The following is a 12,818-nucleotide window of genomic DNA, read 5'->3' as shown; positions in this document are numbered from 1 at the left end:
GGTCCCCTCAGGGGCAGTGGTCCCACCCTATCTCCCCCTGACTCACAGCCAGGGTTTCCAGGGACACTGCCTGCTCCCAAGGAGCTGCAGGCAAGTCAGGAATGGGCAGGAAGACCTCCCGCTAGGACCAGAGGCCCTGCAGCCCCTCCCAGGAAATGACGTTGTAACTCCGGACAAGGAGCCCAACTGGCCAGGCACCCTGATCACGCTGACAACACGGTGCGGTCAGGGGACGCGTGGGGACAGGAGACACGCCAGGCCAAGGCCAGGGCCCCCCACTCCCAAGTGGTTAGGGGTTTAGGGGCCTAGGGTCGAGGCCTGCAGGGGCACCCCCACAGAGTCACGAGCAGAGGACTGAACCCTGTACCTCCGACATGGCCACTGGGCACCTGGGGGCGCGTCCACACCTGAGCACCACCGGCTGGGAGACCAGAAGACTGGAGGTGGTGGGGGGACCTCGTGTGGATGGGCACCCCCCACCGCTCCCGCCCAAGACCTGTCATGCGCCCGTCTTCTCACTTCCTCCCCTCACCAGCCCTGCCCCGCTGGGCCCCAGTCACCCCCCACATGTCAGCGGCCGGTGGGAGCCCCTACCTGCTCCTGCCGACCACCTGAACCAGCTGGACGCTGCTCGATGCTCGTGTTTATTTATAAACGTGATCCTAAAAACGTTTCTAACAAATAGTTCAAACAGGATCTGTCTCGACGCGCTCGTCTGCTGTACGGCCTGTCTCCAGGACAGCGGAGAGACCGCGTGGAGATTCCAGAGGCTCAGTCACGAGGACCCCGGTGCCCATCTGGGCTCTTCCCACGACTCCCACTGGACCCCAGGACTGCTGCTTCTGGGATGCACACAGGCCGGCCACCGTGGGTCACCAGAGCCCGCACGCAGGATCAGCCGCTCAGGCTTTCATCACTGCCATGAAGGACGCCTGCAGGAGGAGGGGCAAGGGCTGGGAGGCGCTGTCCCGGCTGGCAGGTGAAGACCACCCTCCTCGCCTGTCCCGGGGCTGTCTCCACCCTGAGAATCTCTGCCTGGGGTGGCTGCAGGGAAGGGTTGGGAGCAGCTAAGACCCCAGGGCACTGGGAGGGCCCTCCCCTGTGGGCCCCACACGCACCTCCTGGAGTGGCTGCCCCAGCATCTCCTGGCTGTGAATGGAGCGCCTACAGGAGAGAACGCCACTGTCATCTGGGCCTCCCGCACCCCGGGGGCGGGGGGCAGTGAGCTCCAGGCTTGTCACCCCAGGCCTCCCCGCATCCCAGGGGTGGGGGGCAGTGAGCTCCAGGCCTGTCACCTGGGCCTCCCCGCACCCCGGGGGTGGGGGCAGTGAGCTCCAGGCCCGTCACCCTGGGCCTCCCGCACCCCGGGGGCGGGGGCAGTGAGCTCCAGGCCCGTCACCCTGGGCCTCCCCGCACCCCGGCGGCAGGGGCAGTGAGCTCCAGGCCCCTCACCCTGGGCCTCCCGCACATCGGGGCAGGTGGGGCGTGGGGGGCAGTGAGCTTCAGGGCCGTCAGCTCTCCTCCACAGGCCTTGTGCTCTGCGGGACAGGTCTGAGTCGGGATGTGTGGGTGACTGGGGGGGAACCAGGGGCGGGGGTGCTGGGGACACGCACATGCACAGGGCACGTGCAGAGCCCCGGTGCCCACCTGTCGATTCTGGTCTCCACGGTCACTGTGAAGGCGCCCTCTGTGTCCGGCAGGTAGGTGGAGGGCACGATGTGGTAGGCACCGGCGGGCAGGTGGCAGAGCCGGCTCACCTCCTGGGCGTAGCAGTGCGGCACGCAGCTCAGCAGAGGCTCCTGCAGCAGCAGGGAGGGCGCATCCTGGCCCCTGCCGTCCGCCGGAACCTGGGGGAGGCCGGGGCTCAGACGGGGGACCCGCCTGTGGGTGACCAAACCGGCTGCGGCCGCCAGGACTGCAAGGGCCAGTCCCTTCCTGCAACCTCGACCTGGCTTCCTTCCCGGCGAGGCCGCCCTGGCTGGGGGCAGCTGGCAGTCTGCCTGGCCCTCGTCACATGCCAGGCCCCTCACTGGACCCCACCACCCACGTGGCCCCGTGCCCGGGGACCTGCAGAAGCGCCGCCGTGCCGGCCCCCCCAGGCGGGCACCTCACTGTCTGTGCACTGGCCCTTCTCTCGCAGCCCCTGGGGACCTGCCCTGGGTGGCCTGGGTGGAGCATGGCCACAGCATGGTGCCCACGGCTGTCGGGACCCCAAGGGCACAGGGAAGAGCCGCCCCCACCCAGGCCCCACGACGGCACGGCTCTGGCCCACCTTCTGGACCACACCCTCCTCGGGACACCAGGCCCTGCCCAGCCCCATCCTCAAGTGGGGCCCCCATAAGGGGTGGGGAGTTTGCGACCTCTGGCACTGCACTTCCCCCCACACTCCAACCGCAGGTCTGCAAAGCACGTCCTGCCTGCATTTCAGAAGGGCGGACTGAAGCTGGGAACGCACTCTTGGTGGCGCTGTGACTCCCTGGCCTTCTCGCGGCCGCCTGCCACCCGACCCTCGGTGGCCCCCAGGACCCAGGAGCAATCTCTCCTCTGTGGGGCCCCAGTTCCCGGCTGCGTGGGGTTGGGGAAATGGCACTCTCTCCCGAGAGCGTCCCTTCTCTCCTGTCTGGGACTCGGCCTGCCTTGAGCTACTGGGCCCTGAGCGCCTCGGGGCCCCACTCTATGTCCCCTTTCTGATCTAGAAGCCCTCACTGGGTAGGTGGCGCATCCGTCTGTCCTGCTGAGGCGGTGTGGGCCGCCCCCCTCCCTGTCCCCACAAGCCCAAGCCCCCACTGGTCCAGGCACTGGAGAGGGGCCGGGGATTCCCGTGGCTTCAGGGAGTCGCCTGCTCGACCCTGTGCCCACCGCGCCCTGTGGGGGCTCCTGGCTGGAGGCGCCGTTCTGAGGGCAGCTCAGGACTCCAGGGGGCGTCCCTGGGGGCTCAGCTGGTAAAGAATCCGCCTGCAATGCGGGAGACCTAGGTTCCATCCCTGGCTTGGGAAGATCCCCTGGAGAAGGGAAAGGTACCCACTCCAGTGTTCTGGCCGTGAGAATCCAGGTCGTAAAGAGTTGGTCACAACTGAGCCACTTTCACACCTCACACAGGACCCAGGCGTCCAGCTGCTCTGAGCCCAGGTGAGCGGCCAGGGCTGCCTGAGCTGACCGGTGACCCTGCGACCCCCGTGGGCTACAGACTATAGGACAGCGGGACAGGAGTCTCGCAGGGGCTGAATGACGCAGGCAGACCCCACCCGCCCGGTGCCTGCCTGGAAGACGTGGAAGCCGATGGGGAGGCACTGGCGGTCGCCGCAGTGCTGGCGGAGGGAAATGCGCACGCAGCGCGGACCCGCGCCCTGCGGCACCGACAGGGGGAAGCGGGGATTGCTGGGGTAGGAGGCGAAGTTGCGGCTGCCCCCCGCGGTCCGGCCGACTCTCCAGGAGCCCCGCAGCCGCACGGTCTCCCACTCGCCCGCCGGCGGGACCTTCCGGGGGGCGGGGCCCGGGGCGGCCGGCTGGACGGCGCTGCGGAGACAGGCAGGAGGCGCTGGTGAGCGAGCCGGCGCCCGCGGGAGCCGCCCGGCCACGCCCCCTGCCCCGCCCTCACCTGAGCGCGACTCTCCCGGTGGAGAAGACCCGGAGCAGGAACTGCCCTGGCACGTCCTTCAGGAAGGTGCTGGGCACGGCCAGGTAGAAGCCCGGGCCGAGCTCACAGCGCAGGTGCACCTCGCGGTCATAGGCGTGGCACGCGGTGCCCGCCACCGGCGGCGCCGACAGGGCCCTGGGCAGGTTGACCCGCCGCTTCTCCACCTGCAGGGGAGGCCCCAGAGCGCCTGTCAGAACTGGGAGGCCCCTGCTCCGCCCCCAGCAGAGGCCTCCCCTTTGGAGCACCCAGGCCTTCGGGCCCTCCCTGAGAACCTGCGCCTTGCCCTCAGCCCCGGGGTCAGCGGCTGCGTCCCACGTGAGACACACATGCCGGTAAAGACACGTGGCTGACGCCACCTGGGCCTGCCAGGCTTGCCAGCGACGCTGTGACCCAAGACACTGGGACCTCCCATCCGCATTGGAGGGAAGGGGCTGAGGGAGCGGACATTGGCCGGGACCACCCCCTGGAGCCCTCGCAGCCCCGCCAGGCTGCTTCAGTGCTGTTTGCCTTTGGCCAGAAGACACACCCAGGCTGGGGGGAGGGAGGCGAGTCCTGTGGACTCAGATCTGATGGGGTGGGGGTGGAAAGGGCAGGCGGGGGGCTCCGGGGGCTCAGGCCTCCACGTCCCATGGGGTGGGGCGCCAGGCCCAGGCGGGCTACCTTCCAGAGGTGCAGGCCCACGGCCTGGTAGTCTCTGCCCGGGCGGCCGGCTGCGCGCACCCGGGGCCTCTGCAGGACACCCACGTACACCTCGCTGGGCTCGCAGACCCGCAGCCAGAACTTGGGGTTGCTGGGGAAGCCGCTGTTGTTCCGACAGCCTCCCGCCGACTGGCCCTTGACCCAGGCCCCGGGCAGCTCCTGAGTGTGGCATAGCACCTTTCCTGGGCAGGAATGCACCGCTCAGCCGCGGGGACGGGGTTCCCCTCACGCCCCCAGCCCCAACTTGGCGTCAGGAGCCCTGCACCATGAGGACATCCCACCCGGCCACCTGTCCCCCTGGGCAGCAGGGATGGGACCAGCGCTCCGCCCTCAAGAGAAGCCGGGTGGTGAGAGGGGCGCCGGGTGGCCCGCCCCACTTCAGAGGGCGGGCGGTCTGTCCGGGCCTCCCTCACCTGAGTGCAGGCTCTGCAGGTGGCCGGCCTCCGTGCTGGGGAAGCCGATGGTGACCTCGTCAAACTCCCGCAGAAACTCGTCCTCCTCCACCCAGAACTCCCCATCCTGCAGCTGAGACAGCAGCTCCGCCTGGACCGCCGGCTCCACCTGGCTCCACCCTTCACCCCTGCAAGGAACCCCCTTCAGCGGAGCGGAGGCCCGGGAGCAAGTGCCCACCTGCAGCCCAGGGGGCATCCTCCGTCCGTGGGTGCCCTCAGGACAGGCCCTGCCTCTCAGCGTCGCTGGGGTCTCGGGGCCCAGCACGAAGCCAGCCTCCCACGGCCGTCTGGGGCCCTGCACAGAGCAGGTGCCAAGTGGGCCTTGCCAGAGACCAAACACTGTCCTGACCATGGTCCAAGCCACAGGCAGCAGGCACGCGCACGGTCGAGAGGGCTCTTGGCCACGGCGGCCCCCTTACCGCCGCCCACCACCTGCAGACGGAGACCCAGAGCGCCGGCCCGCACTCACCCCTCCCTCCAGGGCCCCTGCCAGCACCGCCGGCCCCAGGGGTTCTGAATGCGCAGCAGCAGGACGCTCCGGCCCGCCCGATCCTGGAGCTCTCGCAGATCCGACACGATAAAAGCGTGAAACTCGCCCAGCTCCCGGGTCCCTGGGGGAGGAACAGCCGTAAAGTCCACACGCCGAGCGGACACAGGCCCGCCTCCTTGCCTGGGTCACACAGCCCGCCAGCTGCACTGCCAGGGCACTGAATCCTGACCACAGTGGGCCAGTCAGTGGGGTGTGACCTGGTCCAGCGTGGGGCCACTGGGAGCGCCTGGCCTTGGATTTGGGCTTAGCGGCCACCAGGCCTGCAAACCGTTGCCTTCTTTGGGCCTCGGTCCTCGCCCAGATGACACTTTGGACAAAAGTCCCATTACAAAAATAATCTTAAATATGAAAGCAATTGTGCACAAAGATGCTCACCGTGATGTCATCTATAACAGCATGAAACTGGAAAGCCCTTAAATATCAGACACTAAGGGATGGATTCAGAAAAACATGGCAGATACGGGGATAAAGCAGGACCCTGACAAAGTTCACGCAGCACACAGAAAGTGACACGTAACACAGAACACACGCGTCTCGCGAAGAAAACTGAGAAAGGGCAGTAACAAGTCAGAGTAGTCATGTTTGGGTGACTTTGTCTTTCAACAGACTTGCTTCGTGAGCACGCATATCACTAACGTGGAAACCTAAGTGCTGGTTTTGCCCGGTCACTAGCCGGGCCAGAGATGATGCCACCACTCTGCGTTCGGGGACCCCAGTGCAGACACCCCTCTCGCCCTGGAGGCCAGTCCTGGTCAAGGGAAGGTGGGACAGTGCCCTCCGGAGAAGTCCGGTCAGAAGGGAAGGTCACACCCAGGACACCAGCTCTGAGGACAAAGGTCCTCTCTCGACTCAGTCTCAACAGGATCTGAGTACAAAGCTCCGGCAGGAGGCAGCGAGGGCTCAGGCATGCCGCCCGCGAAGCCGCCGCCCGCTCCCCCTACCTGTCCTGGGGCTGAGCACCGAGCAGCTCAGCAGACAGCGATCCTTCAAGCTGAGCAGATGCCGGCAAGTCCTGCGTTCCGCGCCACGGGGCCTGTCCTGCTGGCCGCTGGTTCCGGCCACGTCCCTCAGGTTCCACCTTTCGGCCAGGCCGCCAGTGAGGTCCACCAGGGCGTCTGCCACCTGCCCCGCCCACAGCTGTTCATAGGAGCCGTGGACCCTAGGGAGACAGCCAGGTGGCGTGAGGCCCGGCACTGGGCCCTCAGCCCTCCTGTCCCCCCATGGTCTGGCTCTGACCCACCTCGATCACCTCTCTTTCCACCCCGCCCTGTCCCCACCACGTCCACGCACAAGCTCGCCTCCAGGCAGAAGGCCCACAACGGGCACCAGCAGGAGTGGGCACAGTGGCCGTGAGCACCCACCCCTCCGCCTCTCACGATCAAGGCCCTGGGCCCGATGTGAGGTTGATGGAGGGGCTCACTCCTGCCATGAAGGTTCACCTCCCGACCCAGCCTCCTTCAGCACGACCACCAGCGTCCAGGAAGGGCGTCCATGGTCTCAGGACCACAACAGACAAGTCTGACACCTTGGACACCTCACTCCTTCCAAGCCACCTGCAGAGAGGCCGCCTGTCCCCAGGGTGAGAACCAGGTGGACGGAGAGGCTTCTCTTGCTTGGGTTTGAGGAAAGATAGAGGACGACATGCACCCTCTCTCTAGAGGCAATGCCCCTGTGCCTGACCGTGACGTGAGGGCAGGGAAGGGGGCGCGGACCGAGGCGACAGCAGCCTATGGGCCAAGCCTCAGCACTTTGGTCTCTGGACAGGCCATCCCACCCTGGAGGCCCTCAGGGCCCACAAGGGCGCTGCAGCCCGGGACCCCCGCCTGCCCGCCCAGCCCCTCCACGCCAGCCGGCGTACTTGGCATAGACCTTCTCCAGTAAGGGGAGCCAGAACACATCCTCTCTCTGGCACCGGGAGAAGCAGAGTCTCCCTGCAAGACAAGGCAGACGGTCATCTATGGTCACCTCCACCCAGTGTCCAAACTGCCAGACTCGACAGGTGAAGGAGCCCCGGTACGTCTGGTCGAGCCAGTTCGGCTGTCCCGGAGGGAAGACCTAGCGCGCGTGGGAGGGGAGGCAAAAGGAGACAGTGAGAGAAGGCCCAGGCGGCACGTCCCGCGCCCCAGCCAGAGCGTGACTACGCCGGATGCTGCACCCCCCGGCATGCGCCTGGCTGTCCGGCTTGCGTGAACACCACTTGGGGACAGAAGGTCACAGACCTTCCAGTGAAAGGTGCCAGGGCCACTCTGAGCGACCGTCGCCTCCGAGGCTCTAGCCAGCCATCATGAGCTCGTCCCCAGGGAGCGCGGGCCCTGAATCCACGACAAGCGTGACTTCAGAGTCTTGCATGGCGGAGGAGGCACCTACCCCGGCTGGAGCCTGGGCACTCAGCTCCGCCAGCACCCAGCTCATGTTCACGGCTGGGGCCGCGATTCCGGCCCAGGGCTGAGACAGGACGGGGTCTGCACCCACACGGCCCCGTTGGGTCCCGGCTCTGCCCTTGTCACCTGGGACATGACCACAGTTTCAGTGCCTCGTTTGTAAGAGGGGATCCAGGCCACCAAGGCCTGTGAGAATGAAAGCCGGCAACTGTGGTGGGCTTGGCCCAGCACTGGGGACATGGGAGCCGCTTGGAAAGCGGTCAACACTGCTGCTTTCACCAGTCACACTCAGCCAGGCCGCAAGTGCTCCTGGGGGAGTCTCAAGGGCCTCCTATTCCTGTGGGGTCCGCCTATATCTGAAACAGTTCTAACCACCTTTGCCAATTTACGCTGGTGGTTTAGGTGCTTAATCGTGTCTCATTCTTGCAAGCCCATGGCCTGTAGCCTGCCAGGCTCCTCTGTCCACGGGATTCTCTAGGCAAGAATACTGGAGTGGACTGGTATTTCTTTCTCCAATTTATATTCAAAACCTATAAGAAAAGAGAACCACCACCCCCACTAGCCAGAAAATTTACTCCAAACCCGCACAGGATCCCTCAACTGACCCTCTCCTTCTTTGGGCCGGCATGTTTGTCTTTTGCCTGCCTGGGACTTCCCTGGTGGTCGGGGGCTAAGACTTTGCGCTCCCGACGCAGGGGGCTTGGGTTTGATCCCTGGTCAAGGAACTAGATCCCACTTGCTCCAACTAAACCCAGCGCTGTCAAGTTAAAACATATATATGTGTGTGTGTGCGTATACATGTCACAAATACACGGCTGACCCAGGGCTTGGGAGGTGGTGGAGCAGGTGCAGCGGAAAGCACCCTGCCCGTCCCTGACGGAGAGGGGGCCGCTGGGCCCGATGGCGGAGGCCCCCCTGCCCAACCCCGCTTCCTTCCTACGCGGTCAGACAGGAAGAGAGAGGAGGGGAGGCGGCCGCGGGCGGCAGGCAGACACCTGGTCCAGGAGGTGGCGGCTCTTCTGCAGGGCGGCACACGCACACAGGAACCAACAGTCTCCCAGCAGCCCTTGCTTCACCTGCCCTTCCTGCGGGCTACCTGCAAACAGCCGGGGCGTGGCGCAGATTTCCTGAAATAAAGAAAATCGTCCGGAGTGACACTGTGCTCGGGCTGGCCATGAAACCACAAGCAGAGGCCCCGTGTGACAGGGTCAGGGGAGGGGCTTGTCCGGTCACCCATGCTGCCCAAGAGGGCAAGGGAAACGGCTGGCCTCTTGCGGCCAGTACCGGTCAGCCCCTCCAGGTTGCACATCAGCCCGTCCAGCTTGGCTTCTGGGCTCCCTGTCTCCGCCCACCTTCCTTGATTGGCAAACCGCACCGCTCCCCCAACTCTGGACGAATCCCACCACCTCTGTGCAACAATGAAATGTTGGTCTAGAAAACGGTTTCCCTTTAAATTCACAAAGGCAGGTATCAAGGGGGTCTTCCGTACTGCTTCTCTACAAGGCTCAGTTCTCCACACCCCAGATGAGTCGACCTTCCTCCTGCTCTCCTCAAAACACCCAGGTCCCTCTGAGTGGCGGCCTTGCCCGGGGCTCCACCAGAAGCCCCCTGACCCGACCCCTGCTGCTCTCAGTGCCTGAGTGCATCCACGGCCCCCCTCCCCCAGCCCTGCAGGCAGGATCCCACCAGCACGGGCCTGGGAGAGGAGGCCTGCCGCCTCTGAGATACTGTCCCTGGGCACTGCTTCCCCTCCCGGCGCTTCACCGACCATCTCCTCCGAGAGCTGCTCCCCCACTTCCTCCCTCCTGTTTCTTGCATCACCCCCATGCTTCCGAGCAGGTCTGCAGCCCCAAAGCCGCTTTGCATCAGTGTCACCTCCGTGTCGTCACCTCCCACGGGCATCCTCTGTGCGCCTCTTTCCTGACACAGCGGCATCAGAACGGCAGCTCCCCTGTGCCCAACAGCCCCCCTCCTGGCATCCACGACTCCACGTGCTCCGGCTGTCCTCTCCCCTCACTGCCTGCTGCTTCTCAGGTCTGCTTGTCAAGGCACCTGCGGTTCCTTAAGGCTTGGTTCCAAGCTGTCTCTTCTTCTCTGCCCCTACTTTCTCCGAGATGTCCTCCCAGACTCCAGACAGTAAGCCATCTGTTCGGTCCCTGTTCCCAGGAGCATCGTCTAGCCCCGCTCCTCCTGAGCTCCTGGCTCTCACACCCACTTGCCTACCGTCAGCTCTGCTTGAACCTGTGAGAGCAAAACCCAAGCCTACACTTCCAGCCCACCTCCCGTTTCTGCAGCACATCAACCAGGACCCCTATCCCCCCAGGTGCTCAGGCTAGAAATCTAGAAGTTCTTGATCCCCCCTTCATCCTCACCCTCTACTTCCAGGTGGTCACTAAGACCTATGAATCCTGCCTTGGACATCTCCCTTAATCACCCATGCCACAGCCCCAGCCTGAGGGCTGTCACACTAATGCGAGCCCCTGCCTCTTTCTCCAGGACCACTGCAGTGGCCCCCTGCACTCTTGCCCATTGCACACCTGGCTGAAGAGTGAGCTTCTTAAAACATAAATCCAACCAAATCACTCCTCTACTAAAAATACCCTGATGGCCTCTCATTGCACCTAGAGTCCACTGGCCCAGCCAATCAGGCTCTTTGCCCCTTGGCACCTCCATGACAAACAGGCCCTCGGTGCTGTCCAAGGAAAGCTAGTTCTGGCTCTCTTCCAGGGCGGGTGCATGCCGAGGTCTCCAAGACGGCTGCATGCGCTCGGGGAGAATAAGGTTGCTCCATGGACAGCCTTATTCAGCGGATATGCCGTTTCTAAAGCTATCATCACAGCACTGGGAGAGAGCGTGCCTCTAAACTGCCACCTTGAGATGTTTACACCTGAAAGGGCATGACGTTCACCACACCAGCGTGCAGAACAAAACGGCCGTGGCTTTGCAGGCTCAGCCGGGCCCTTTCAGAGGAGCAGGAAAAACAGAGCAAGACCGCTTGTGGTCAGAAGAGCCCTGCAGACTAGAAGCCCTTCACAGCAGACCCAAGTTGGGCTGAGTTTGCCGTGTGCTGAAGCGCCACGCTCGCGGGGCCGTGAATCCCCTACAGAAGGGAGCGCTCGCAGGTGGGGGCTGTGAACTCGGGTCCGGCACACTCGGAGCGGGCTGTGGGGGTGGGCCGGGGAGCCTTCTCCTGGGGACAGCCGGAAGCCGGCCTGGAGACGCGGCGCGAGACCCCCGAGCGCCCCCCCTCCGCCCCCGCCCGCCCCACCTGGGGCCGCCTCCAGGTGATCTCCTCCCGGAACTGGGCCAGCGGCGTGGAGAAGCTGGAGAAGAGCGAGGAGTCCGAGGCCGGGAAGGCGGCGTCGCGGAAGAGCTCCTTGGCCGGCGCCCGCATCTTGGGCACCCCGGGCGCCCATCTGCAGCCCGCGACCCGGTGCCGAGCGCAGCAGGGCGGGCGCGCGAACCCGGAGGGAAGGGCGAACCGGCCGCGCGCTGTCCCACTTGCCCGCGTCCCCTAGCCCGGCCCAGCTCGGCCCTCCGACCCCCCGGCCCCCCGGCCCCCCGGCCCCCCAGCCCCGCGGCACCCACAGCGCCCGAAGGCCCGGGTGCGCGCCCGCCCCGTCGCCCCGGTAACCGTCGTCCCAGCAACCAACCAGGCGCGGTGCTCCTGGTCACGTGGCATGATGGTCCCCCCTCCCTCCGGGCGCCGGAAGTTGCGTCACCGAGCCGTGAGGCCGTGTCGGTTGTGCCTCTCCTTCCAGGGCTGGGGGGCGGGGGGGCGCTTGATGGTGTCTCAGCCGAGACTCACGCCTGGGAGGCTGTCGCCGGCGCCTCCTCGGACCGGTGTGGTTCGGGGTGTGGGGACGGCCTCCTGAGGCTGAAGGGACCGGAGAGGCCGCCTTGGACGACGTCGAGCCGCGGACTACAGGTCCCAGCATGCCGCGCTGCCTCCCACAATGCACTTCTCCCGGCCCCGCCGCAGGGGTGTCTGGGAGCCAACGGGACGCCCTCGGGAAGGCCGGCTGTGGGCCGTCCGCTGTCCGCCGCTGCTGCGGCTGTGTGCTGGGGTCCGGGGAAGTGTGGCAACCCCGGGACGGCCGTCCCAGGCCTGGGAGGCCGGCTACGGTTAGACGCCCTGGACCGTGAGTCGGCAGGCGATGAGGCTGGAACGCAGTGCTGGTCCCCAGACGGCCGGCCATCTAGATGGTCCTAGCGTGCTGGACAGTGACACGCTGGGCTTGCGGTTGCAGCTCATGGCCGCTCAGCGTTACGGGTTGGTGACGAGGCCGACTTCGGGATCTGTTCAGGAACCTGCCGTTCCCCGGGAAGGAGGGCAGACAGCCACCCTGACGCTTGTTCTCCGGCTGCCTCTCCGGGCCTGCTTCGCTGCGGCTGGACCCTTCACAGAGGGCCGCGCGGGGGCAGGTGGGGAGGGCACAATCCTCGAGGGCAGCTCTCTGCCACCACCTGGAGTTCAGATTTTGCGTCCCCAGGCCGTCTTTGCCCAGCCCCCACATACGCAGGGTGGTCAGATCAGATCCCCACAGGCCCTCCTGCTGATGAGGCGCTGAGCCTGACCCAAGAGCGCCCGCCGACCTTGCTCCAGAGCCTCCAGTGTGAGGCTGTGACAGCTGCAGCTCCTCCTTCTGAGGCCCCTGTGGCTCCTGCATGAGAAGCAGCTGCTAGTGGTGCTGTGACCTGGGCTACCTTGACCCCACCGGGCCCCAGCCTCTTGTTTGGGGGTCTGGGGTCCTCATCTCTGCTGAGCTTCTGGAACCTCAGCATCATCTGACATCTCCCCCCTGCAAAGCTTACTTCATGACGATTTACCCTGCAGCACTGACTAACAGGAGTTTATGGCAGGCTGGACGCTGCACCGTTGCTGGAGGGAGTCAGGAATGGCCCAGGAGCTGCCTCATGTGGGTGTCCTAAAGGAGTAGGGGACGGATTTCGCTGCCCTGGGGTGTTGGGCAACTGGTCTGCTCCAGGTAGCACATAGGGGTGGTTAGCAGATGATCTGGGGCCAGCCCAAGAATTGGACTCCCAAGTGGGAGAGCCTCTGCTGGGCCTCTTAACCCCGGCTTGCAAGCTCTGGAGAG

At 65.4% G+C, this 12,818-nt stretch overlaps 1 protein-coding gene across 4 annotated transcripts; it reads right to left on the bottom strand.

Annotated features, from left to right (window-relative positions):
* Positions 1-631: 631 nt before the first annotated feature.
* On the bottom strand, positions 632-11,246 carry CAPN10 (calpain 10). Of its 4 annotated transcripts, none has more exons than XM_061122646.1 (12): positions 10,988-11,246; positions 8,715-8,846; positions 7,197-7,393; positions 6,280-6,497; positions 5,258-5,399; positions 4,750-4,916; positions 4,298-4,518; positions 3,599-3,801; positions 3,261-3,516; positions 1,648-1,847; positions 1,119-1,164; positions 632-932 (listed from the first exon to the last, which is right to left on the bottom strand). In XM_061122646.1, the coding sequence occupies exons 1-12, from the start codon at positions 11,111-11,113 to the stop codon at positions 903-905; spliced, it is 1,938 nt and encodes a 645-aa protein (XP_060978629.1). In that variant the 5' UTR covers positions 11,114-11,246; the 3' UTR covers positions 632-902. The 4 variants fall into 4 exon arrangements, with proteins under 4 accessions (XP_060978629.1, XP_060978631.1, XP_060978630.1 ...); XM_061122648.1 differs by lacking the exon at positions 10,988-11,246 and adding an exon at positions 10,387-10,633; XM_061122647.1 differs by lacking the exon at positions 10,988-11,246 and adding an exon at positions 9,595-9,709.
* Between the last annotated feature and the right edge of the window lie 1,572 nt (positions 11,247-12,818).

The sequence above is a fragment of the Dama dama genome, chromosome 20, assembly GCF_033118175.1.
Source record: "Dama dama isolate Ldn47 chromosome 20, ASM3311817v1, whole genome shotgun sequence".
In the NCBI taxonomy this organism is placed as follows: domain Eukaryota; kingdom Metazoa; phylum Chordata; class Mammalia; order Artiodactyla; family Cervidae; genus Dama; species Dama dama.
This window is presented reverse-complemented; position numbering and strand designations above follow the sequence as displayed.